At 47.3% G+C, this 27,261-nt stretch overlaps 1 protein-coding gene across 1 annotated transcript; it reads right to left on the minus strand.

Moving 5' to 3' along the window:
• Positions 1 to 80: 80 nt before the first annotated feature.
• DNAI4 (dynein axonemal intermediate chain 4) lies at positions 81 to 27,111 on the minus strand. The gene is made up of 17 exons (XM_068140864.1): positions 27,048 to 27,111; positions 26,098 to 26,245; positions 24,597 to 24,787; positions 22,990 to 23,087; positions 22,005 to 22,161; positions 20,581 to 20,720; positions 17,879 to 18,037; positions 16,233 to 16,427; positions 14,568 to 14,824; positions 12,454 to 12,540; positions 9,158 to 9,309; positions 8,497 to 8,654; positions 8,084 to 8,205; positions 6,064 to 6,162; positions 5,041 to 5,267; positions 4,301 to 4,454; positions 81 to 2,844 (listed from the first exon to the last, which is right to left on the minus strand). The coding sequence occupies exons 1-17, from the start codon at positions 27,095 to 27,097 to the stop codon at positions 2,800 to 2,802; spliced, it is 2,439 nt and encodes an 812-aa protein (XP_067996965.1). The 5' UTR covers positions 27,098 to 27,111; the 3' UTR covers positions 81 to 2,799.
• Positions 27,112 to 27,261: the final 150 nt, after the last annotated feature.

The following is a 27,261-nucleotide window of genomic DNA, read 5'->3' on the forward strand; positions in this document are numbered from 1 at the left end:
CTTCTCTGGAGAGCTTCCAAACCCACTTGACCATTGTGATCCTGGGCAAGTTGCTGTGGGTGCCCTTGCTTTAGCAGGAGGGTTGGACTGGATGATGTCCAGAGGTCCATTTCAACTCCTACCATGCTGGGATTCTGTGATCTTGTCAAGCTGGATGACTATGGACTCTTCAGAGGAATCTGCCAGTGCTGGGCAGTCCCTCATGAGACAGTCAGATACTGAGGGGGTTTGGTGGCAAGCGTAGGCATCATGTGCCTCTGCACTGAGGCCTGTGGAGATAGCCCTTGTCCATAAATGCTTTAAAAGACAGGTGGAAGCTCTAAAGCAAGCACACAACATAGAATGATAGAATAGTGGGGTTGGAAGGGGCCTCTGGAGACCATCCATTCCAACTTCCCTGCTAAAGCAGCAGCACCCACAGCAGCTTGCCCAGGATCACAGGGGCCAGGTGGCTTTGGAATCTCTCCAAGAAAGAGACTCCACAACCTCTCTGGGCAGCCGGCTCCTGCAACCTCACAGAGAAGAAGTTTCTCTTGTCTGTCCTTGTCCTTTTGGTCACATCTGACAGGCAGAAGTGGGTTCCCTAGAGCAGTGTCAGTGTCCTCTGGGACTGGAGGTCAGCAGGTTGATGATGAAGGTGATCCCTCCCTGTTGCTTTGCAGGTTGTTGGCAGTAATTGCTGCAAGCTGCTATAAAAAAAAATCTTGCAATAAAACGCCTTCAGGAGAAAATTTGGCCATTATGAGGTCAGAAATCCCATGTTTGACAACAAAATAGATGAGGAGCCTTGGTGATCTTTAGCATTTCCTAGCACCACCAGTGTTTTCCAGCACCATAATGTTCCAGTTAATGAGCTTCCACAATGAGCAAGGTGAATCAGGAGGTGTTCCAGCCTTGACAGAAAGCTCATCCTGCACCAGTTGCTTGGGTGAGCAAACAGTGGTGAGCACCCATGGAAAACACAGGGTGTGTTCAGTTCAGAATTGTAATAATCATTAACAGATGATTTGCCTTAATGGCTTTTTTGTCTTTTGAAATGGTCAAGGTTTCATTTTATGTCAAGGATAAACTTAGATGTTGGCTGTGAAATGTGCAGAAGGCAGGAGAAAGTGACTGTTAATGCCTCACAAATGATCTTTAACTTCAATGATGTGTTTAAATGCTGGATGTTTATTGTCAGGCTAATGAGAGTCTGAATGTCCTGTATCTATAAAATACCTCTCTCACTGCATCATGCTTGCAGGAGCAGCCAGCTGATGCCTCTGCCAGCTTGGCAAAGTGCTTCTCTGCCAAAGTTCTGGATCATCCAGTCCCAGGGCACAAACTGGAACCCAGGAGGTTCCACCTGAAGAGGAGGAGAAACTTGCTAGGTGTGAGGGTGCTGGAGCCCTGGAGCTGGCTGTCCAGGGAGGCTGTGGAGTCTCCTTCTCTGGAGAGCTTCCAAACCCAGCTGGCCAATGTGATGCTGGGCAAGCTGCTGGGGGTGCCTCTGCTTTAGCAGGGGGGTTGGACTGGGTGATCTTCAGATACCTCCCAATCCTCACTATGCTGGGGTTCTGTGGTGGAGAGATACCAGCTGCACTCATAGAATGCCAGGTTGGAAGTGACCTCAAGGATCTCATCAGGCAGTAGGGCTAGAGCTCAGGTCTTAACTACTCTTCTGGAGAGATGCTTCATGCTTTTGATAAGCAATCAGTGTCTGAAAATCCTGTAAAACATTCCACTAGTGGTTTGCTGGGTGATTTTTCCTGTTTCTTCTGATCTGCTCCCCAAAAAGACAGCACATACTTCCAACCATCAGTGCAGGCTTGAGCAAGCCTTCCCTCCCTGGAGGTATTCAAGGCCAAGTAGGATGAGACATTGAGCAACCTGGTCCAGTGGAAGGTGTCCCTGCCCATGGCGGGGAGGTTGGAACCAGAGGATCTTTAAGGTCCCTTCCAACACAAACCATCCTATGATTCCCAACAGCTGTCAGCTCTCTAGCTTCTGGGAATGGGCTGTGTGAAGGGTGATGGACTCTCAAAACCCACAGATCTGTCTTCCAGAGCTGAAAGAGTTAATCCTTGCTCTAGGAGCACACTGTTCCTTTGGTTGAGGGGCTTTCAGAAAAGTGGAGCAGAGTGAATTTAAACTGCAGTTTTACATTGTCCTCATTTGCCAGGGTTCTACACTTCTGTCTGGCATGGGATGATCTACAGCTTGCAGGAGCACCCAGTGCCACTCGGAGCTCACTCTCACCCTCAGGTGTCATTTATGGGATGATGGACAAGGTGGATCTGGTAAAAATTCCTTTCATTTGCTATATGGTTTCACAGAGGAGGCACAGATGGCATCAGGTAAGGACTTGAGCTGGGTTCCAGCTTTTATAGCTACTGATTTGGACATTTTTGCTTTTTTGGGCAATCCAAAGAGCCCTTGGAGGTCAAAAAGAGGGAGGAAAAATACAAGGTGAAAAAACCTTGGAGGTAAAAAAGGGGAGGAAAAACCCAAGGAGAAAAGACATTGGAGGTTAAAAAAATTAGGTTAAAAAGAGTGAGGAGGTAAAAAAGGGAGGAAAAACACAAGGGAAAAAGCCCATTGAGCCCTTTCTGTCACCTCTGTACCATAGGAGAGGCCATCTGTGTATTAAGACTGCTTGTCAGATGAGGGGGACTTCCAAGGGAAAATCTAGAAGTTTCTAATCAATATAATTTCAAAGATAAGTATTAATGATAGGAAAAGAATAAACAGTTTATCTTAACGCCACAAAATATTTTTCTTGCTGCTGGCCACCTGAGCAGGGGTATTACTTAGGTGCTCTTAAACAGCTAAAGCAGGACCAAGTATGTCATGTAAGGTACCAACCTGCAAAACAAGAGGGGGAAAAAAAGAGCTGTAAAAAGAAAAGAGTCAGTGTAATTGCAGCATAAAACACAGAGAGTGATCCAAAAGTCTTATTTAGGAACAGAACAGAATGGTTTGTGCAATGCAGGCAATCCCAGAATCCCAGCATGGTGGGGGTTGGAGGGAGCCTCTGCAGATCATTCAGTCCAACCCCCCTGCTAAAGCAGGGGCACCCACAGAAGCTTGCCTGGGATCACAATGGCCAGCTGGGTTTGGAAGCTCTCCAGACAAGGAGACTGTTCAGTTGGAACCTCCTGGGTTCCAGTTTGTGCCCATTGTCCCTTGTCCTGTCCCCATCCTCTTGCCACACGCCCCCCCCCCCCCGAGGTCCTTTAGCTCTTGCTGAGCATTGATCAGATCCCCCCTCAGGCTGCTCTTCCCCAGGTCTCTCAGCCTTTCCTTCTCACAGAGATGCTCCAGGCCCCTCAGCACCTTTGGAGCCTTCACTGGACTCTCTCCAGTAGTTCCTTGTCTCTCTTGCCTTGGAACAATTGGAAAGGAAGGTAACTGCAAGGCAAGTCAGATTCTCCCATCCCATCTAGGATAGCCAAGCCCTCACAGATACCCAGTGGTTTCCAGAAGAGCTAAATGGCTGATGGGTTTGCTGACACCGATGTGGTGAGACCCTCTTATTGGTGGCCAGGAGAGGGCATGCTGTTTCTGCATTGTTGGCAGGTAAGGGAACTCTGCCAAATGCATTTAGAGGAAGCTCCACCTCCCTGTCCTTGCCCTGAAAGTTCTTCCCAATACCAGCTGTGGCCCACCACTGGATTTTTGATCATGTGAAACCTGAAGATCAATATTGACTTACCTGTTCCTGAAATTTCTAGTGGTGCAGCATGCAGAAGAGCAGGAGTCATAGAATCATGGCATGCTTTGGGTTAGAAGAACAGATCCCAGCATGGTGGAGGTTGGAAGGGACTTCTGGATATCATCCAGTCCAACCCCCCTGCTACAGCAGGGGCACCCACAGCAGCTTGCCCAGGATCACAATGGCCAGGTGGCTTTGAAATCGCTCCAGAGAAGGAGACACCCCAATCTCTCTGTGCAGCCTGCTCCAGGGCTCCGGTGCCCTCACACCAAGCAAGTTTCTCCTCCTCTTCAGTTGCAACCTTCTGGGTTCCAGTTTGTGCCCACTGGCCCTTGTCCTGTCACTGGGCACCTTAAAGAGCATTTCATTACTCTTCCCTTGTTGTGGGCAGAGACACTTTCTGTCAGACCAGCTTGCTCAAAGCCCCATCCAACCTCAAGATGAAGAACCACCTCAGGTTTTCATCTGATGATGGAATTGTGTCAGATTCCTCCCATTTCAAAATTTGTTAGCTAGACCTTTACCAGATCCCCCTTTCTAAGGAATGAAGCACCAGACAAGCAGGCAGCCTCTGAGGACCACCACATTTCCTGGTGGAAATCATACCTGGCTACTGCTGGCCACAGCCAGGTTCTGCAGCTCAAACACACTGACTTCTCCTTTGCTGTCCCCTACCAGCAGGCAATCGGTGTTCTTAGCAAAGAGCACTGAGGTGAATGTCTCTCCTGGGCTGGCAGAGTAGGAGATGGTGGGGTCCAAGCTGCAGCAGAGGCAAGAATTAACAGAATTAAAGGTTGCTTCTTCTGGAGTGTACTGTCTTGTAAGGTCTAGCAGCCATGAGAAATGTTGCATGTTCTACTCCATGTTCTAGACTTCTGGAGAAGGTCCAGAGATGAACTTGAAGATGATGAAAAAGCTGCAGCACCTCCCCTGTGGGGACAGGCTGAGAGTTGGGGTTGTTCAGCCTGGAGAAGGCTCTGGGGAGACCTAATAGCAGCCTTTCAGTATCTGAAGGGGACTACAAGAAAGACAGGAAGGGCCTTTTTACAAGGGCTTGTAGTGATAGAATGAGAGGGAATGGATTTAAACTTGAGGAGGGGAGATTTAGACTGGAGATGAGGAAGAAATTCATTACATTGAAGGTGGTGAGACACTGGAACAGGTTACCCAGGGAGGTTGTGGTTGTCCTGTCCCTGGATGTGTTCAAGGTCAGGTTAGGTAAGACCTTGAGCAACCTGCTCTAGTGAAAGGTGTCCCTGCCCATGGCAGGGGGTTGAAACTAGATGACTTTTAGGGTCCCTTCCAAGCCAACCTATTCTGTGAACCCATGAGAAGCCATTACTCACATGCTGACACGAAGATCCCAAATTTCTGCTCTGCTTTCATGTGCTGCTGCAAAGATGAACTCTGATTTTGGAGACCACATGATGTCATGAACAAAAACAGCGGTGGAACAGAAAGTTAGAATGGGTGCTTGGGAATCCTGGTGCCACAAAATAATCTTCCAGTCAGCAGAGCAGCTTAGGAACATGTCAGTGCTGAAGGGATTCCAAGCAACTTTGTACACAGGAGCCTTGGGGGTTAGGAAGAAACAGAAGAGAACTTGGTGTTATTTTAAGAGCTACAGCCTCACAGGAGGGCTTTTCATAGTGACCTTTCATGGAGAGCCCTCTGACCTTAGTAGCAAAGCCAGTGTTGTGTTGGTTTCTTCTCTCTAGTATTAGCTGATAAGATGAGAGGAAATGGCCTGAAATTGCACCAGGGGAGGATCAGCTTGGACATGAGGAACAATTTCTTTCCTGCAAGGAGTGGTCAGGCATTGGGACAGGCTGCCCAGGGAGGTGATGGAGTCACCATCCCTGGAGGAATTCCAGAAACCTGTGGACATGGCACGTGGGGACATAGTTTAGTGGCCATGGTGGTGGTGGGTTAATGGTTGGACTTGATGACCATAGAGGGCTTTTCCAGCCAAAACAGTTCTATGATTCTGTGTGTCCCCATCACAGGAGAGATCTTTGGAATAAAGATCTGTGGATTCTGTCCCTTCAGCAGCTGTCAGGAGAAGCTGATGCTCATCACTGGTGAGGCCACACCTTGAATCAGTTTTGAGCCCCTCACTACAAGGACATTGAGGGGCTGGAGTGGGTCCAGAGAAGGGCAACAAAGCTGGTGAAGGGTCTAGAGAAGAAGTGTTGAGGAGCAGCTGAGGGAACTGGGGTTGTTCAGCTCAGAGAAAAGGAGACCAAGGGGAGACCTTTTGGCTCTCTACAACTCCCTGAAAGGAAGCTGGAACCAGGTGGGGGTTGGTCTCTTCTCCCAAGAAACAAATGATAGGACAAGACGAAATGGTCTCAGGTTGCATCACTCACCTTATGGCCTCTGTATGTCTTTAGAAACCACTCATCACAGGAACAAGAACACAGGTGGATGTGACCCTCTTCTGTCCCAGCAAGATAAACATTGGTATCCTGACAGAAAGGTAAAACCAGCATAAGTTGGATTGACCTAGTAGTTATGAGAAATCATGTGGCCAGCAGGACTAGGTCAACCATTGTCCTCCTGTACTCAGCACTGCTGAGGCCACACCTTGAATACTGAGTTCCATTTTGGGCCTTCTGGGCCTCTCACTCCAAGAAGGACATTGAGGTGCTGGAGCAGGTCCAAAGGTCAACAAAGCTGGTGAAGGCTCTGGAGAAGGTTCTGGTTAGGAACAGTGGAGGGACCTGGGGTTGTTTAGTCTGGAGAAGAGGAGGCTGGGAGGAGACCTTCTGGCTCCTTACAACTCCCTGAAAGGAGGCTGGAGCCAGGTGGGGGTTGGTCTGTTCTCCCAAGGACCAAGTGATAGGATGAGAGGAAATGGCCTCAAGTTGCAGCAGGGAAGGTTTAAGTGGGGCGTGAGAAGAAAATTCTTCCCCTTGAGGGTTGTCAAGGCCTGGAACAGGCTGCCCAGGGCAGTGGTGGAGTCCCTGTTCCTGGAGGGATTAAAAAGACATGTGGACATGGTGCTGAGGGATGTGGTTCAGCAGCAGACTTGGTAGGGTTGGTAGTGTTGGTTGATAGGTTGGACTTGATGATCTTCCAACCTGGTTAATTCTATTCTATTCTATTCTATTCTATTCTATTCTATTCTATTCTATTCTATTCTATTCATTGCACTCCATGATCTTAATGGTCTTTTCCAGCCCAAACCATTCTGTTTCTATGATCACTCATCCAAAAATCCATCAAGGCTTGGATGAGCTTGGCAGTCAAAATTTCCTGAAGGTGGAGCAGCTGCTGGAATGTTGTGTGCTGTGCTGCTTGCAGCAGTGCCAACCTGTATCAGCTTTCCTCTGTGTGTTCTCCACTTCTGCATTCTGGATTCGTCAAGAAGTCTGCAATCCATGTGGACAAAATATTGTGCTGGATTAACAGGAGAAACATAGCCATCTAAATCCTGGACATGGGAGATATTGAAAAGTCAAATCTCATGGATTTGACCAACACACAGAGCAAAGCCACTTCAGGATGTGGCCCAAAGCAATGGTGAGTGTCATGGCTGACATGTTGGAGTTTTTCACAGAATCATAGAATGGTTTGGGTTGGAAGGGTCCTTAAAGATCCTCTAGTTCCAACTCCCTGCCATGGCCAGGTTGTTCAAAGCCTCAGTACTCAAGGCCTCAGGTGCTTTCTTGGTTCACCATATTGTCCATTTGGGGTATAACTCTTAGTAGCTAAGAAGCAATTTGTTTCAGAACTAAATATGTTCTAAGTACCAGTAACAAGTCCCAGGCTAGTGGGTATTAAAGTATCTGCAGCTGAAGATCTGAACCCTGTTGGATAGTTTTCCTGGGTCTTCGACCATCCAGTGAAGTGAATAATCCCCTGTACTGGGCACTGGTGACACCACACCTTTGAGTAGCAGGTGCAATTTTGGGCCTTTTACTCCAAAAAGTGTTGGAGTGGGTCCAGAGAAGGGCGGTGAAACTGGTGAAAGGTCTGGTGAGGAGCAACTGAGGGAACTGGGGTTGTTGAGCCTGGAGAAAAGGAGGCTGAGGGGAGACCTCATTGCTCTCTACAGGTCCCAGAAAGGGGATTGGAGCCAGGTGAGTGTTGGTCTCTTCTCCCTTGTGACAAGTGACAGGACAAGAGGAAATGGTCTCAAATTGCTCCAGGGGAGGTTTAGATTTAAGCTTAGAAGAACATTTTCCTGAAAGGGTTATCAGACCGTGGTCCTGGCTCCTCAGGGGCTGGTTGAATCCCCATCCCTAGAGGGGTTTCTAAGAGTCAGAGATGTGTTACTGAGGGACATGGTTTAGCTCCAAACTTGACAGAGTTAGATAATGGTTGGACTCAGTGATCTTCAAAGTCTTCTCCCCCTAAAATGATTCTCTGACTTTCTGAGCCTACCTTTGGATGGAAGTCAAAGCACATCCCAGGTGCTTCTCGAGATAACAGAGCTTCGCTTTTCCTCTTGTTCTCACCTGGGAATATTTTCCTCACTCTTTCTGTTCGTTTTAGTTTCATTACATCTGTACAAACAGCAAGAATTTTTGTCAAACAGATATGTGGCAGTAGTTTGGGTTGGAAGGGACCTTTAAAGCTCATCTAGTCTAAACCCCCTACAGTCAACAGGGACATCTTCAACTACAGCAGGTTGCTCAGAGCCCCAAACAACCTGACCTGGTATGGTTCCAGAGACTGGGCATCTACCATCTCTCTGGGCAACTTGGGCCAGGGTCTCACCCTCAGTGTCAAATATATCTTCTTTAGATCTAGTCTAAATCTGCCTCTCTTAGTTCAAACCATCATCCCTTGCTTACCAGTGCAGTCCAGTCTGGGCTGTAGAAACCACTCGGTGATTCGTCCGTCTGCTGACACACAGAATAATCTCTCTTTTTTGCCACCTCCTTTTGCACCTCTGTCCTGTTCCACCCACTTCAGCTGCCATACAGGACCTGTATGGCTATTTGAGGAGTCACTGGGACCAGAGGTGCATGTGAAACATCATATATTAGAAAAAGACAAGGCAATATAGTTGAAAACTAATAATTTGTAATGAGGGTCAAGTCATAGAACAGAAATGTTTAGCTGTATGAAAAAGAAAGAAATCTGAACACTGGCTGTTTTCCCCAGGAAATGTTTCTTTTATCAGACATAGAATCCCAGCATAGTGGGGATGGAAGGGACCTCTGGAGATCATCCAGTCCAACCCTGCTTCTAAAGCAGGGGCACCCAGGATCTTAAAGGCCCAGTGGGCTTGGAATCTCTCCAGAGAAGGAGACTCCAGTCTGAATCTCCCCTCTTCCAGCCTCAAGCCATTCCCCCTTGAATACTGACAAAAGTTGGGAGGAAAAATTTGCCCTCAGCCTTACTTAGCAAGCCTGTTACTTCTCCCTCAGCTTTTCAGTTGTGGATAATCTTTTAGCTGCTATTGGCTAAGACATGACCAAGGTGGGAGGAGATGGGAAATCACAGCCTTACCTGCTGTCCCAAAGCGAGGAGGTGTCACAGCTCTCTACACTGAAGATTGCAACAGAACCATCGTACATTCCAACTGCTAAAAGGTTTGGGCAGGCCATAGAGAAATCCAAAGCAGTAACACCATGTTCACACCAGAAAATACGCTCTGGCCACTGAGTAGGAGGAAAATACAGGAGTATTTTCAGTAGCTTCTTAATTGTCCTTCGTCTTCTCAATATTTAATACCAAATTTCCAGGCTATGTTTGGAAAATCAAGTGCTGGTGACCACAGTGAGTAGTTCTAGACAGAACAGGTTGCCCAGAGAGGTGGTAGAAGCCCCATCCCTAGAAATATCCCAGGTCAAGTCGTCTGGGACTCTGAGCAACCTGATTTATCACAGAATGCCTCGGATGAGGCCTTGGGAAACCAAGTCTAGTTGAGAGGCATCCCTACCCATGGCAGAGAAGTTGGGGTAGATGATTTCTGAGGTCCCTTCCAAGCTGAGCCATTCTATGATTCTGTGAATGTCAGTTTGGAAGGGACCTCAAGGATCACCTGTCCAACCTTTCTGGGTAGTAGTATAGTTTAAATGAGATGGCCCAGCACCCTGTTAAGCTGAGTCTTGTTGCAGCTGTCCCTGATGACTGCAGGAGGGTTGGATTAGATGACCTTTAGAGTTCCTTTCAACCCAAACCAGTCTGTGATTTTGTGATTCCATGGCATTAGATGCTATATTCTAAATGGTTCAGTTTATTTCCTGCTGCAACTGATTAAAATTAGTAAAAAAATAATAACTATGCAGAGGTATGACACCATAAAATAAGTTAGATGGGCCTACTCCAAACCAAATACCCAACAACTGAGTTTATAGATTCATACAATGGTTTGGGTTGGAAGACAACTTCAAGATCATCTAGTTCCAGCTCCCTGCCATGAGCTTGGACACCTCCCACTAGACCAGGTTGCTCAAGGCTTCATCCAGCCTGGCCTTGAACACCTCCAGAGAGGGGGTATCCACAAGCCTAAGATTCAGCTGTGGGAGTGTGAAGGTTTTAATTCTTTTTAAAGCAAACTTGGCAGTTAGGAAAGTCTCTCTGATGGCTTTCTGTCCAGTAATATCAAAGTGAGAACCTTTCCAATGACAGAAACTTGGCTGGAGAATCTAACGCACTTCAGATAATCTGCATGGAATTTATCCATGGAACCAAAGAACTGATTCAGCTCAGATGGTTAAATCCTTAAAGTCACTGCAGTGAGCTCTTGAAACTATAGAATCAGAGAGTGGTTTGGGTTGGAAGTGACCTAGTCCAACCCCCCTGCAGTCAGAAGGGACATCTGCAACTAGAGCAGGTTGCTCAGAGCCCCCAAACAACATGACCTGCAATGGTTCCAGGGATGGGGCTCCTACCACCTCTCTGGGCAACCTGGGACAGGGTCTCACCAACCTCAGTGTCGAACATTTCTTCCCTCTCTCCAGTCAGAACCTCCCTATTGAAGTTTCAAACCATCACCCCTTGTCCTGTCATAGCAGACCCTGCTCAAAAGTCTGTTCCCGGCTTTCGTCTCAGTCCCTTGAAGTCCTGAAAGGCCACCAGAAGGTCTCTCTGAAACCCTCTCTTCGCTAGGCTTAAACAACCCCAGGTCTCCCAGCCTGGCCTCACAGCAGAGGGCTTCCAGCCCTTGGATCATTGTTGTGGCCTCCTCTGGCTCTGCTTCAAAAGGTCCATGAAATATACTCTCTTTTTATTATGAGAAATTAGATCACTGGAGGTATATAGGAAGAGACTGGATGGGGTGCTTGGTGCCATGGTTTGGTTGATTAGATACTGTTGGATGATCTCAATGATCTCGATCTCAGTGGTCTCTTCCAACCTGGTTAATTCTATTCTATTAGATAATTTTATTAGATACTAATTTTGCCCCCTTCAACTTAAAAGAATTTCATGGTCCAAAAGGAAATGGATGGGAAAGAAGAACCCTTAAATTCCAAATACAGGTGTTCTCTGTAATGAGACTTAGGAAGTATTGAACATATGGCCTATAGATCCTCAAATGCAGAAAGTAAATGGATTTATTTTCATGTTTGCTGTTCTCAAGACCTGTTCAGCCTAGAACATAATTTTTACATCCTTGGGTTTACCCACAGTAATAACAAACCAGATTTAGAGTCTTGGGTTGGTCACCCTAGGGATTGGAAATGGGATGCAGGGATCCCCAGTGCTATGTTGCTACCTGAGAGCTGCAGCCACCTGTTAGCTGTTTGATGACCTGCTTGCAACCAGTTTAGCTCCTGTGAGCAGTGTCTGTGTTACCAAACCTCCAGCACAGCCCACATCTCTGCTGGAAATGTCAGCTGAGAGGGTGGAAGGGCATCTGGAACAGGGTGTCCCAGGGAGGTCATTGGGGTCCCATCCCGGGAGATATTCAAGGTGAGGCTTTACAGGGCTCTGGGCAACCTGATCTAGTTGAGGATGTCCCTGCTGACTGCACAGGGGGTTGGTCTGGATGACTGAGGTCTCTTCCAGCCCAGACCATTCTATGATTCTGTGATCTGTAAATCAGCTGCCAAGGGATGGGCTCACGTATGACATAGAAACCATTTTTTCACAGAGCTTAATTTCCTGCCTCCTACATCTGGAAACACCTCTCAGTGTTACAGTGGGGACTGAAGTGCACAGGCACTCCTCTCTGAAATAAGCAGACTTTCTGTGCATTGACCAGGCACAGGCCCTAAACCTCCTTTGCTGTTGATTGCAAAAGAAGGATGAAAAGGGGGCTCACAAGTAGTCCTGTGGAGTTGTTTGCTGTTGCCAGGGACAGAGATGGTATAAAAGAAATTGCAGAGAAGGAAACTCTCTCTGTGTCTGGAGATTAGGAGCAAATTCTTTAGAGTGAGGGTGGTGAGACAGGTTGCCTGTGGAGGTTAGGGCTGTCTCCTCCCTAGATGTGTTCAAGTCCATGTTGGAAAAGGCCTTGAGCAACCTGGGCTAGTGGAAGATGCCCCTGACCATGGCAGGGGTTTGGAACTAGATGTCTGTGAAGTTGTCTTCCAACACAAACCATTCTATGAGTCTATGAACTAAACTGCTTCCTACAGGCACTCCCTTTAGCTCAGGATCTAAGCACACTGAAGGTACTGCAGTTGGAATTAACCTTCCAGAACTGTGAGGTTTGGGCTAGCAGACTCCACCTTGCTGCTTAGGTCTTGTTTTTTGAGACAGGGGGAGGGAAATAAATAAAGCAGAATGAGTGCAGCAGAGAAATGCAGAAAGGAAAACTGAGGACAAAGAAAGAAAACAAACAGGCTGCTCGTTACCATGGGGTTCTTCAGTGACCAACAGCAAGCCAAGCCTTTCTTCTGCTCTTTGAAATCAAAGGTTCTGTAACCAACAGCTAAAAGATCCTGAAAGCACAGATGAAGAGATATTTATCAGTAGAACTTAAAAAGTTCAGTTGTTTGTTTTTAAAAGGCATCTTTCTGCTCACACTGACTCTCAGAGCAGAGTCTGGAAAGACAATGCTTGTGTCACTGCAAGTAAAATAACACAGGAGAAGAACAGGATTTCAAAATGTCTAGAATACAGGAAATTGGTCCAGTTACAAGTGTTGTGATAGCCACTAGCAGTTGTGTTTGCAGTCCCCTCCTCTCTGGCCTTCATAAAAACATCTCCTCTCCCAAAGGGAACAGACATTATTCTATAAGCATATTTTAGCATCACAGACTGGGTTGGGTTAGAAGGGGCCTTTAAAGGTCATCCAGTCCAACCCCCTTGCAGTCATCAGGGACAGCTGCAACTAGAGCAGGTTGCTCAGAGCCCCAGACAACCTCACCTGGAACATTTCCAGGGGTGGGTCGTCTACCACCTCTCTGGGCAACGTGGGCCAGGCTCTCACCACCCTCAGCATCAAACATTTCTTCTTCCCCTTCAGTATGAATTAACTTCTTTTAGTTCAAACTGTCACCTCTTGTCCCTGTCACAGCAGGCCCTGCTCAAGTCTGTCCCTGGCTTTCTGAAGAGCACCAGAAGGTCTCCCTGGAGTCTTTTCTTCAGCAGGCTGAACAACCCCAACTCTCTCAAGCCTAGCCTCACAGCAGAGGAGAACCCTAAACTGTAGTTAGGAAAGCCATAAATTTTAGTAGGAAACCCCTAAATTTTAGTTAGGAAAAACCTAACTTGAGTTGGAAAAACCTAAACTAACACTTTAAAAGTAGGTATTTGTTTGCCCTATAATTCTAAGGCTGAAGTCTATAAATATATCCATCTTTCTGGGGCTCTGGTTGCTCCCTTGGGGCTATCTTACTGGTTTTACGTTTCTCATCCACTTGCTTTTCACCATCCTTCCATTCATTATGTTTGCTGTGGCTGTTACTAGCTCTACTGAAGAACTGAGCTGTAGATTAATCTCAAGGTGGAGCTCTCTGAACCATTCTCACCTCCACTGCAACTGAACTAACCAAACTTGGGCCAGCTGCTCATCTTATGACACCAAGGTGTGTGGTGTGGTGGACTCACTTGAGGGCAGGGATGCCATCCAGAAGGGTTTTGACAAGCTTGAGAAGTGGGCTGGTGCAAACTGCATGAGGTTCAAGTCAAAGTGCAAGTCCTGTGTCTGGGTCAGGCCAGTCCCAAGCACAAACACAGGCTGGGTGCAGAGTGGGTTGAAAGGAGCCCTGAAGAAAAATACCTGGGGGTGTTGGTTGATGAGAAGCTCCCCATGAACCAGCAGTGCCCTCATGCAGCCCACAAGGAAACCATGTCTTGGGCTGCATCAAGAGGAGTGTGGCCAGCAGGGCAAGAAAGGGGATTCTGCCCCTTTACTCTGCTCATGTGAGACTCCACCTTGAAGACTGTGTCCAGTTCTGGTGTCCCCAGCATAAGAGGGACATATGACTGTTGGAGCAAGTCCAGAGAAGGGCCACAAGGATGACCCAAGGGCTGGAGCAGCTCTGCTATGAGGATGGGCTGAGGGAGCTGGGGTTTTTCAGCCTGGAGAAGACTCCAGGAGGACCTTATAGCTGCCTTCCTATACCTGAAGAGATCCTACAGGAAGGCTGAAGAGGGACTGTTCATAAGGATGTCTAGCAACAGGACAAGGGGGAATGGTTTGAAGCTGAGGGAGAGTAGGTTTAGACTGGATCTTGGGAAGAAGTTCTTCAGTATGAGGGTGGTGAGACTCTGGAATAGGTTGCCCAGAGTGGTTGTGGATGCCTTCTTCCTGGAGGTGTTCAAGGCCAGATTAGATGAGGTCTTGGGCAATCAAGTCTAGTGAAAAGGCATCCTTGACCGTGGTGGGGAGGGTGCATCTCTGAGGTCCCTTCCAACCTAAAAGTTTGCTGAATGCTGCTTTCTTGGAGGTTGCTGTTAGAAAGAAAAGTTTGGTATCTAAACTAGCATTAAAAAGCAGCTCAGAAGCAGCAGTTTAACTTACTGGGTTTTCTTTGCTCCAAGCCATGCTGCTCACACTGTAACCATTAGTCAAATCACAGGTATATGACCACAGCCATTCCATGCTGGGATCAAGTTCTTCTGGGGTTCTATTTAGATCTGACAGAATTGATGGGTCAGTGAGCACTTCCTCTTCTTTATCCTTCTTTTCCTCATGCTCTTCCTTATTCTTCTCTTCATCATGCCCTTCCTGGTCAGCTTCTTTCACAGCTGCTGCTGTGTCTGTTATAACATCAGAATCTAAAATGCACAAACATGGTAGAGTCTGAGTAAGAATATTTCAGATATTGAACTACAGTCATTCACATCAGAGGAAAAAATTTCTCTTTCCCAAATATCTTGCAGCAAAATCCTGACTATTTGAGGAAATAAGATATCTTAACTTTAAAAATTATGGCTAAAATGTGATAGGGATATAAAAAAATTGGCTGGATCTTTGGGTGGAAAAGACCTTTAAGATCATCAAGTCCAACTGTTAACCCAGCACTTCCAGGTCCCCACTAAACCATGTCCCTCAGCACCACTCCTCCATAGCTTTGAAACTCCTCCAGGTGTGGGAACTCCATTACTGCCCTGGGTCAGGCCTTGAAAGCTGCTCCCTCTTGTCCTTTCTCTTGTTCCTTGGGAGAAGAGACCAATCCCCACCTGGCTCCAGCCTCCTTTCAGGAAGGTGTAACTAGAACATATCAGGCTAGTACCTGAGAAACTGAAATGATGACACAGAGGGACAACACAATGAAACCCATGGGACCAGACTACCTAGAGAGGTTGTGGAGTCTCCTTACAAACCCTTACCAACTTTTTTTTTAACTGATGAGCTCGTGTTCTCAATTTGAACTGTGGGGTTAGTGTCTAAACCATGTGTGTTGAGACCTTCAGTTTCATGCAGTCTTTAACTATTACTGAAGTGAGCACAGGAGGTGGCATCTCAACATGAAGAGTAACTTCTTTGTTGTGAGGGTGCTGGAGCCCTGGAGCATTTTGCCCAAAGAGGTTATGGAGTCTCCTCTGGAGATTCCAAATCCAGTTGGGACATTGTGATCCTGGGCAAGCTGCTGTGGGTGCCCCTGCTTTAACAAAGGGTTGAACTGGATGATCTCCAGAGGTCCCTTCCCCCCTGCCATGCTGGAATTCTGTGTGACTCTGCCTTTTTCTGTTTAGTCCATGTGTTAGCTTGGAACTCCTGTGAGAGGTCAGACATTAGCAATTGGGTCCAGGCACTGCATCGCAGAGTGAATGTACTTTATGTTAGACACCGCACATCTAATGGGTTCAAACTTCAGTTTCCCATCAGTCTCTTCATAAAATATATGTTTAAAAATATTGCAAAAGACACTCCAGTGCAATAAAAAATAATATATGGTTGGAGAAGTAGCAGAGTTAATCCATATCTTACCTGTCAGGAAATAAAAGTTTGACTGATTTGAGGAGGAGATGAGCCACCTCAGAACTGATTTATTTAGTTCTTGCACCAAGTGTGGTCTGTTAAAGTGAGTGTAAAACTGCCAAGTTCATGTTGACAACCCATAAACTCTCCTCTCCTCTGTGATTTGTCTGGAGAGACATTTAATGAGGGACATAACTCCCTGGCCTGCAGTAGTGTGCAAAAGCCTTGTGCTGAAAACAGGGAAACCAAAAAGAAACAAACCTCTAAAGACAGGAAACTGCCGATAAACTGCAAGTTTGGGCTGGAAAATGTTCTCCATTAGGATCCTCTCCACGAAAACCAAACCCTGCTGGAAGTTTTCTGATGTCAAGATAGCTTCTGAACAGTGTTTCTCATCTTTGTGGCTTCTGGCAGGGGTAGCACTTTCCAGCATTGATGTAGAAGATGTTTTGCTGCCTGACAACAGAGAATAAGGTAGAGAAGCAGTTTGAATGTGATGATAGTTTGAAGATAAAAGTCAAGGGGATAAGAAGTCTCCTCCTCCTCCACCTGCAAAAAGCACAGAACACAGGAAGTTGAGAAACTTTGTTGTGAGGGTACTGGAGCTCTGGAGCAGGCTGCCCAGAGAGGTTGTGGAGTCTCCTTCTCTGGAGACTTTCAAGACCCATCAGGATGCATTCCTGTGTGACATGTACTAGTTAGTACTGCTTTGGAGTCAATCTCTAGAGCTGTCTTCCAAGCCCTAACATCTGTGGTTCTATCATTATCAAAAAAAGGCTTCCACTTTTTTTTCTTGTTTTCAATTTGTTTTCTTTTATTGCACAGCTACTCCATATTAGGGCCATGAGAAGATACTTCTGAAATCTGGGCAATAAGGAGAGGCTTCTGGAATTTTTCACAATTGGTGTTTAGTTCTAGACTACTAAATAGGTTAGTAGCAGCAAACTTTGCTCCTGGTTATCTTTATTTAAGCTCATTCATGATGGCATTATACAAGAAAAGGTCTTGGTGCAGACCTGTCCAGGGCATTCAGCCTGGAGGAAAGGAGGCTGAGGGGAGACCGTCTGGCTATATGTAACTCCCTGAAAGGAGGTTGGAGCCAAGTGGGGGTTGGTCTCTTCTCCCAAGGAAGGAGTGACAAAACAAGAGGAAGTGGTCTCAAGTTGCCCCAGGGGAGGTTTAGGTTAGAGATGAGCAACAATTTCTTCCCCTTGAGGACTGTCAAGGCCTGGCCCAGGCTGCCCAGAGCTGTGGTGGAGTCTCCATCCCTGGAGGGTTTCAAAGCTGTGGAGATGTGGTGCTGAGGGCTGTGATTTAGTGGTTGGAGCTGATGATCTTAAAGGTCTCTTCCAGCCTAAACAATTCTGTGAAAGGGTAACTTCTTGCATGAAACAGGGACTTCCACAAAAGAAGTTGATAGATACATAGAATGGTTTGGGTTGCAACAGACTTTAAAGACCATCTACTTTCAAAGCCCCTGCTATGGGCAGGGACACCTCCCACTAGACCAGGTTGCTCAAGGTCTCATCCAGCCTATATTTGAACACCTCCAGGGAGGGGGCATCTACAACCTCCCTGGGCAGCCTGTTCCAGTGCCTTACCAACCTTCACTGGAAAGAATTTCTTCCTAATCTCCAGTCTTACGTGCTGCTACCTTTCCATGAGGTAAGACTGTTTCACTGTGGTTTGCAGGACAATCATTACTGATTGTTTTCTTAAAATAAAGCTAGAACTAAAGCTTAAACCATTTCAAGTTTTGATAACTTACATTAACATAATCCTTGCAGTGTAGGAAGCAAACCTGTCAGACTGTGATGCTTTATGTATTTTCTTCATGCTGCTTTCACCACAGAGGGTGGTGACATGAGTGCAGACATGGCAGAAATGTAAAGCTGGAAGAGTAATACCTGTGTCAGAAGTGCCAGATGTAGGCTGATGTTGCTCTTCAGCTGGGTGAGATTCGCTGCTTCTCCTGGCTGTGGCTCTGATACCTTCTGCTCTTGACCTAGGGTTGATTTCTGGTGCATGAAATGAATCGTACAAGTCCCACGAGGTGACCATCACCCCTAGAAACGAAAGACACTCTATGGTTCACAGATTGCATTGGGTTGGAAGGGACATCTTGTACAACCCCACTCTGCAGACATCAGGGACACCTCCAGCTAGATCAGGCTGTCCAGGGCCACACTAAGTCTGATCTTGAATGTGTACAGGTCTCTTTTTGAGCAAAGGTTGACTTTTTGTACTACAGGCCTAAGTATTTGGCTTTGAAACCAATTTTGGGGCAAACAAGGCTCTAGCAGCAGCTGTTGTGTGACTGCAGCAGCCACATTGTGGATTTCTGGGTGTGTGGCTTCCCCTCAGCAGTGAAACACTGCTCTCTCACCTTCCCTCTGTGTGCTCTTCTTTCAAACACAGGCTGGAATGAGCCCTGCTGATGCTGAAGGCACAGAAAGAAGGGGAGGGAGATTCATAGAATCACAAAATGGTTTGGGTGCAAGGGACCTTAAAGATCACCTAGTTCTAACCCCCTGCCATGGGCAGGGACACCTCCTACTAGCCCAGGTTGCTCAAGGCCTTATCCAACCTGGCCTGGAGCACTTCCAGGGAGGGGGCATCCACAACCTCCCTGGGCAACCTGTTCCAGTGTCTCACCAAACTCACTGAAAAGAATTTCTTCCTAATCTCCTGTCTAAAACTCCCCTCTTCCACCTTCAAGCCATTCCCCCTAGTCTACTTTCTACAAGCTCTTGTAAAATGTCCCTCCACAGTTTTCTTGTAGGCCCCCTTCAGGAACTGGAAGTAGATATTAATCTGATTTGAAAACATATTTTGCTGCTTCTTTTTTTCCCCACTTATTTTGCATACACTCATGAATACACAGGGAAAAGGGTTGGAACTGCATTCTCCACTGGTTTTCTTTCTTCTGCACGCAAAAAATGTCCATACTGAGGAAAAGCTCATCCCAAACCTCTGTCATTTACAGCATTGAGGTTGCCCAGTTTGTAAAGTTACATTTCTCTTGTGAGACTGCCAAGATGGTCTGCCTTCCCCAAGATATTAAACAACAGAGGTTCTCTTCTTTGCATTATGGCAAACAGGAATAGAAACCGGCAGCACTGAAAGGTCAAGGGGGAAAAAAGGGAACTGTGTCCTTTCATATTTCAAGAGGATAGCTGAGCACTGGGTGAAGATCTACCTCCTAAGAAGGCTTTCAAAGTGCTGAGGAAGCAGCACACAGCAGCTCTGTTTTATTGCAATGGATACAGTGTGCCAGCAGCAGTGTTCAAGTTTTAGGAGGCGTAGAAAAGGTCAAATCAAATCACACTGGCCTGCCCAATCTTAAGGCAGAGGAAACATCTCCTGCTTGGAGATGGAAGAAATTAAACCCTGTCCTCAGTGTCCTGGTTGTGAGTGGAGAATCTTGTGAGGTCCAATAATTTGGCTGTTGCTCAAGTAGTTCTGAGAGAGGTTTAGGTTGGACAATGGGAAAGATTTCTTCCCCAAAAGATGTCCCTGATGTATTTTAAAGCTCTGTAGATACAGTGCTCAAGGATATGGAGTAGTAGGGGTCCTGGTAGAGTTAAGTAAGGGTTGGACTTGATGATCTTAAAGGTCTTTTCCAACCATAGTGATTCTATATGATTCTGTGAGATGCTGGAGCAGGTCCAGAGAAGGGCAATGAAACTGGTGAAGTGTCTGGAGAACAAGTCTGGTGAGGAGTTGTTGGGGTTGTTGAGCCTGGAGAAAAGGAGGCTGAGAGGAGACCATCTGGCTCTCTACAGCTCCCTGAGAGGAGACTGGAGCCAGGTAGGGCTTGGTCTCTTCTCCCAAGGAACAAGTGACAGGACAAGAGGAAATGGCCTCAAGTTGCCCCAGGGGAGGTTTCATAGTTTCATTCAGGGTTGGAAGGGACCACAAGGATCATCTAGTTCCAACCCCCCTGCCATGGCAGGGACACCCCACACTAGATCAGGCTGGACAGAGCCTCATCCAGCCTGCTCTTAAACACCCCCAGGGACGGGGCCTCGACCACCTCCCTGGACAACACATTCCAGGGTTTCACCACTCTCATGGTGAAGAACTTCCTCCTCACATCCAGCCTGAATCTCCCCACCTCCAGCTTCATTCCATTCCCCCTAGTCCTATCACTACCTGAGATCCTGAGAAGTCCTTCCCCAGCCTTCCTGTAGGCCCCTTTCAGATACTGGAAGGCCACAATCAGATACTGGAAGGCCACATCAGATACTGGAAGGTTGTAGGAGGAACAATTTCTTCCCCAAAAGGGTTGTCAAGCCCTGGCCCAGGCTGTCCAGGGAAGTGGTGGAGTCCTCATCCCTGAGGGGGTTTCAGAGCCCTGTAGATGTGGTGTTGAGTGACATGGTTTAGTGGTGACCTGGCAGTGCTGGATTAACAGCTGGATTGAAGATGTCAAAGGTCTCTTCCAACCACAACGATTCTGTGATTCTGTGTGCTAGAGTTTTGCCAAACAAGTATTTAATAAGTAAACTAAATGTAACAATAAACACAACTGCCAGGGGTGCACTGCAGTAAGTGAGAGATGGTGCTTATTAAACACCTTTTTCTTTCTGGTGCTCAGAAAGCTTACCTTTATCCTCCAGGATGATTTTGTCACACTGGGCTTCCTTGTTCTTTGCAGCTGTGTCCAGGGTCTGCATGGCTTTAGCTACAAAGCGATCGTTACCAGGCCTGGCTTTGCAGACATCAGCATAAATCCTGTTCCTCTCCCTCGGGAAAGAAAAAAGGGACTTTCTGAAAGACAGCTACATTCCACTTCTCAGCATTTTGAACCACAAGCTCAATAGCAGAGGATATTATAAAGGTACTGTGAGCATTTCATTTCACTCCAGATAGCATCTTCTAGCAGCTATTCCTGAGCCTGTGGTGCTGGTCTAAACCAGAAATGGTCTGTTGAGGTAGGAATCACAGAATCAAAGAATTAACCAGGCTGGAAAAGACCTTTGAGATCATCAAGTCCAATATATCACCCAACACCATCTAATCAACTAAACTATGGCTCCAGGGACAGTCACTTCACCACCTCCCTGGGCAGCCCATTTCAATGGCCAATCACTCTGTGAAAGATTTCTTCCTAACATCCAGCCTAAAGCTCCCCTGGTGCAGCTTCAGACTGTGGCTTCTCCTTCTGTCATAGGTTGCCTGGGAGAAGAGACCAACCCCCACCTGGCTACAACCTTCCTTCAGGTAGTTGTAGACAGCAATAAGGTCTCCCCTGAGCCTTCTCTTCTCCAGGCTAAACACCCCCAGCTCCCTCAGCCTCACCCCATAGGGCAAAGCAAGCTGCAAACTACAGGGTGGAAGCCTCATGTTAAATCCGGTGCAATGTCTGGCACAGCCTGGGTAGATCCAACCATGCCACACCAATCCTGCCACACCTCTGAGGTGGAAGCCACAGAGGAACACAGCCCACTCAAAGCCCTTCACTAGAAAATCTCCTGCTGAGTTCCCTGCCCTCTCTGAAGCAGAGAGCACCTGGCAATGCTAGGCTAATGGTTGGGCTTGAAAGGTCTTTCCCAACTTAAACAATTCTTTTACTTGCCAACTGCAGAACACTGCACATCAGGCTTTGGGACTTGCATCTCCAAAAGCTGTGTGACAAGTACATCAGTCTTACATCTATCATGGAGAGAACTTGGCTGCACTCTGTCCCAGTCAGCTGCTGGGAGAAACCCAGAAAACAATGGATTCTGGGTTAACTCCCTGCCAAAGTTCATGGTAGTCCAAGGAGGAGACTCTGGAATGGTAACATTAAATGCGGCTAAGGGGAGAAAACTATTTTAACAGGCAGCAGGGTAAGGTTTCTTCTGGCTAGGAGCACTGTGAAGAGCTTCAGAGGAAGCCTATGGCAGCCTAATTTGTAAGGAATTCAGGCTGTCTTCTCAAGAGAGTCAAGCTCAGTACACCTTTGAATAGAGGTGATGTGACAAGGTCAGCAGTAGCTGGGCATGCTGAGCCCACTGCATGCACATACACAACTCCCAGTATACATACTGGATTCTTGCAGCATCTTCTGATTCTGCAGACACCACAACAGATGGCTTCTCCAATATCCAGAGGGTTTCTGTCTCTGTGAGGAAAACATCCACTCTCCTGTCTAAGTCTTCTTCTGTCAGTTGTTCTTTTATCTCCCCTTGCCTCATCTGCACATCTAAAACATTATTGGAGGTTCATGAGGGAGACCATTTTGGCTCTAAATTTCAAAGACAAATTAGTTCTCAAACTATTGTAATAATCAAGAGAGAATCCTAGAATCCCAGCATGGTAGGGGTTGGAAGGGACCTCTGTGGAGATCATCCAGTCCAACCCCTCTGCTAAAGCAGGGGCACCCACAGCAGCTTGTCCAGGATCACAATGGCCAGCTGGGTTTGGAATCTGTGGCCTCAGCCTCTTGATAGATCAAGGGAGACAGGGAACTGCTGGAAATAGTCCAGTGGAGGCTACAAATGGGCTGAGGGGTCTGTAGCATCTCTGTGAGGAAGAAAGGCCTGGGGCTGTGGAGCCTAGAGAAGGGCAGCCTGAGGAGGGATCTGCTCAATGCTTGGTAAGAGCTGTGGGGAGCAAGAGGATGGGGCTAGACAGGACAAGAAGCAATGGGCAGAAACTGGAACCCAGGAGGGTCCATCTGAACAGGAGGAGAAACTTCTTTGGTGTGAGGATGCTAGAGCCCAGGAGCAGGCTGCCCAGAGAGTTTCTGGAGTTTCCTTGTGTGGAGAGCTTGCAAAACCAGCTGGCCATTTTAACCCTGGGCAAGCTGCTGTGGGTGCCCCTGCTTTATCAGGGAGGTTGGACTGGATGATCTCCAGAGGCCCCTTCCAATCCCCACCTTGCTGGGATTCTGTGAGCAGGAGCCAAAACTTGTGAGACACTGTGGATTTTTGATATTGGCCATCTCACACCCATGCTTTACAGTGTCTCATAAGCCCCAGTGCTCTCAAGAACAGTTTAAATCTAGAATTCTCCAGTGTCTGTACTTTACCAGGTATGTCTCCTCCAGAGCCAGGTTTTGGTATCTCATCCAGCATGGGCACAGCTGTCAGTGCATTTGGTACAGAGGATCTGCTGCTTCTATGTGTCCTTCAGTAACAGAAATGAGTAGAAATAGTGTGAAAGGGCAGTTGTCACTGAGCAAAGCACTACAAAAGTCACAGTATTGTTATCAGGACAAGCCACAGAGGACTTCATAGCACACAGAGGGATGCTTTCTTCTGAAAGTCATAGAGGCTTAGGGAAGAAAATAATGAAATGTTTTGAAAATGACTTCAAAAGGAAGATTTTTTTCTGGCAGCATATCCTGAGGCATTAAGTAGATGATAGAAAAGCAGCTGTTGAGTTCTCTTATTTGCTCTTGGCATGTAATAAGGTGAAGTGCTGGCTACCTGCAGCGTGGAAACACAGAATCACAGATAGCACAGTTCCCAAACAGAACTGACATCTTCCAGAGCTTTGCACATGCTGAAATGTCCTTGGAATGCACAAGAAACTCTTTCAGATCAGCTTGGTAAAAACGCAGAGGTGATATTCCTAGAGGAGATAGCTGTGTTTCATGGTTTGGAGCAGACCAGAGATTATTCTGCTCAGTGCTGTGGCTGCTGAGCTCAGCCTCTGCTCGCTGATGACACTTTCTGGAGTTTGTGATGTATTTCAGCCAGTGGAGATGTGGTGCTGAGGGACATGGGTTAGTGGTGACCTAGCAGTGCTGGGTTAGTGGTTGGGCTTGATGATCTTGAAGGTCTCTTCCAACCAAATATATCTGTGATCTTAAACATCTCTCCCAAGCAAAATGATTTTATGATTCTGTGTGTTTTAGGAAGGAGAATTTAAATAACATAGAATCATAGAATGGTCTGGGCTGGAAGGGACCTCCAAAGGTCATCTAGTCCAAACTGCCCCTACAGTCAGCAGGGACATCCTCAACTAGATCAGGTTGCCCAGTAACCTGTGGAGCCTCACCTGGACTATCTCCAGGGAAGGGCCCTCAACCACCTCCCTGTTCCAGTGTTCCACCAACCTCATAGTAAAGAACCTGCTCCTAACATCCAATCTAAATCTGCTGTTCTCTAGTTTGAAGCCACTCCCCCATGTCCTGTTGCTGCAGGCCTTTGTAAACAATCTCTCTCCATCCTTGTAGCACCCTTCAGGTACTGGAAGGTGGCTATTAGATCTCCCCAGAAATACCACAGGACTGAGTGCTGCAGTTTGCCTTCTACCTCGCTGGAGGAGTTTTCAGTGGGAGTTTTGACGTAGTCACTCATAAATCCCATCCTTCTGACATCCACCCTTTTAAGTATTTGTAAGCGTTCATGAGATCCCCCCTCAGTTTTCTCCAGACTAAGAAGCCCCAGTTCTCTCAGTCTTTCCTCATCACAGAGATGTTCCAGTCCCATCAGCAGCTTTGTAACCCTTTTCTGTACTTTCTAAAGCAAGTCCCTGTCTTTCTTGAACTGGGGAGCCCAAAACTTGACCTGGTACTCCAGCTGTGGTCTCACCAGAGCAGAGTAGAAGTGGAGGAGAACCTCCCTTGACCTGCTGGCCACATTCTTCTTGATGCCATTGGCCTTGCATAAAGTCAGCATGTTGCCTTACCTTGGGAAGGATCCTACAGTGGCATTCACTTCTGTTGTTTGAATTGTGGAAAGGAAAGAGAGAAGACTGGATCCTGTGGCCCAAGGGCAGGTACTGGGTGCTAAGAGCTTGCCCTGTCTGGCTATAGCAGTACTTGAATCTGAAGTGAAGAGTGGATGAGGTGTCACATCCTTTCCTCCATCACCAAAAACCTGGAGAAATATTGAAATGATGGTAATAGTTTCACTCTGTTCCCCAAACCAGCAACAATGGTGACATTTTATCTCATATGGGACAAAAACAAGACCCTGGATCCAGGCAGGAAGCTGACAGCTCAGGCATATCCTCTCTGTAAACAATGCCACACATAGACCAGGGGAGGGCATGGGATTTGTGATTCTGCTTTCATATGATCATAGACACAGAATGGTTTGGGTTTGAAGGGACCGTAAAGGTCATCTACTCCAACCCCCTGTAGTCAGTAGGGACAGGTGCAACTAGAGGCGGTTGCTCAGAGCTCCAGACAACCTGACCTGCAATGGTTCCAGGATCTACCACCTCTGTAGGGAACCTGGGACAGGCTCTCACCACCCTCACAGTGAAGGTGAACCCTTTAGGATTTAACCTGGAGACGACTCTCACCTTTGCCTGGGACCCCTTTGAACTCTCATTATAAAAATGGCTGCAAAATCCAAGACTACCAGCATGGTGTGATTATTTTATGGGAATCTTTATTTTGTAGGTAAAGAGAGAGAGGTGCTACACAGAATCACAGAATGGTTTGGGTTGGAAGGGAGCTTAAAGATTGTCTAGTTCCACCCCTCCAATATCTCACATAGATTTGACTGCAAGTAGTTCTCAGATTAGGAGAAGAAATGTTACTCTGATTTTGTATCATTAGTATTATTCTTGCAGGCTGCTTTTGGACACTAGTAATTTCAGAGTGGATTAAGCTCTTGAGTCCAGAGAATGACAATGAAGCTGGTGAAGGGTCTAGAGCACAAGTCACAATTGTGACTAGCACCTGAATGAACAAGGTTTGTTCAGGCTGGGGAAGAGGCTGAGAAGAGACCTTCTGGCTGTCTACAACACCCTGAAAGGAGGCTGGAGCCAGGTGTGGGTTGGTCTCTTCTCCCAAGAAACAAGCAAGGCAATGGCCTTAAGTTGCCCCAGGGGAGGTTTAGGTTGGACATGAGGAATAATTTTTTCCCCTTGAGGGCTGTCAAGCCCTGGCCCAGGCTGACTAGGGAAGTAGTGGAGTCTCCATCCCTGGAGGGGTTTCAAAGCCATGGAGATGCAGTGATGAAGTACATGGTTTAGCAGCACACTTGGTAGAGTTAGATCATGGTTGGATTCAATGATCTTAAAAGTCTTTTCCAACCAAAACCATTCTGATCATTTTCTTTCTCTACAGCTTTACACCGTTACTTTCCTCCTCTCTCTCCCCCTTCTTTTCTGGCCACTTTTAACCTCTGAAATAACTAACTAAAACTTTTTAGCAGTAGTGTCAATGGCTTCTTACCTGCAGGGCACTTCTTTTATCCACAAGAGAGCTCCTGGACACAGCTCTGACATTGGTTGTCGTGGATTGTCTTCCACAGGTTGCTGCTGGGGTTGAGATGCTCACTCGTCTTTGGCTACCAGAACTTGCTGCTGATGCTTGACTTACCCTGAAATCACCAGCAGAATTTCTATTTCAGTCAACAAAACACAATCACTGCAAGCACCAAATGACTTGTGTCTTTCATCAGTGGTTTAAAGGCTTTCACAGAATCCCAGCATGGTAGGGGTTAGATGGGGCCTCTGAAGATCATCTAGTCCAAGCCCCCCTGCTAAAGCAGGGGCACCCACAGCAGCTTGCCCAGGATCACAATGGCCAGCTGGGTTTGGAATCTGTCCTGAGAAATAGCCTCCATAATCTCTCTTGGCAGCCTGCTGCAGCACCCTCACACCAAGGAAGTTTCTCCTCTTATTCAGATGGAACCTTCTCGTTTCCAGTTTGTGCCCATTGCCTCTGGTCCTGTTACTGGGCGCCAGTGAAAAGAGTGGGCCACATGCCCTTGATCCTTAAGGTGTTGATGAGCACTGAAAATATCAGTTTAATTGATCAATTAATCAGGATGGTAATCCTGAAATAACATAATTCCATCCAAAACTGCCTTCAGCTTCTACAGAGGTGGATGGGATGGGGTCGATTCTTGCTGTGCAGTAGCAGTCTAAAATCCATTTTACTGCTATTCGGTTTTTCTAGGGATAAGCTCACAAACGGGGAGCGATGTGGCAATAAAGGGACGTCAGATCCAGCCTGTGGCTGCCTGCGCGGCCTGTTACACGGGCACCTGGACCAGAACACTGTAGGGACCCTCCCTTTGCCCACCGGCCCGGTGTGCCCGGAGCCGCACCGCAGGCCCCAAGCGGGGACTGCCCTTGCGCAGGCTTCCGGTGTCAGCCCCCACCCTCGGTGCCACTCACAGCGGGGGAAGCCGCCACCCGTTGCCGCCGCTAACACCGGGGCCCAGCATGGCGACCGCGCCTGGGTCGGGGCAGAGCGTCGCGCGGTAACCATGGCAGCGCCCCCCTCAAGACACGGCGCAGGGATTGGCTTGCCAAGAACGGCGTCACCGATAGGTCGAGCTATGGCGCGCGGGCCCCGTTCTCCCCCGCGTCCGCCCGCCTGAGGAGGGAC

The sequence above is a fragment of the Melanerpes formicivorus genome, unplaced genomic scaffold (assembly GCF_026170545.1).
Source record: "Melanerpes formicivorus ecotype bairdi unplaced genomic scaffold, bMelFor1.0.p_v2 SCAF_7, whole genome shotgun sequence".
Lineage (NCBI taxonomy): Eukaryota > Metazoa > Chordata > Aves > Piciformes > Picidae > Melanerpes > Melanerpes formicivorus.

Excerpts from the sequence above, each read along its gene's own strand:
- DNAI4 (XM_068140864.1), bottom strand. The coding sequence starts at position 27,097 with ATGCTGGGCCCCGGTGTTAGCGGCGGCAACGGGTGGCGGCTTCCCCCG. Across the intron at positions 16,428-17,878 it reads ATCTGGCACTTCTGACACAG|GCAGCAAAACATCTTCTACA; the intron begins GTATTACTCTTC and ends CTCTGTTGTCAG. Across the intron at positions 8,655-9,157 it reads TCCTCGCTTTGGGACAGCAG|TGACTCCTCAAATAGCCATA; the intron begins GTAAGGCTGTGA and ends CTCTGGTCCCAG.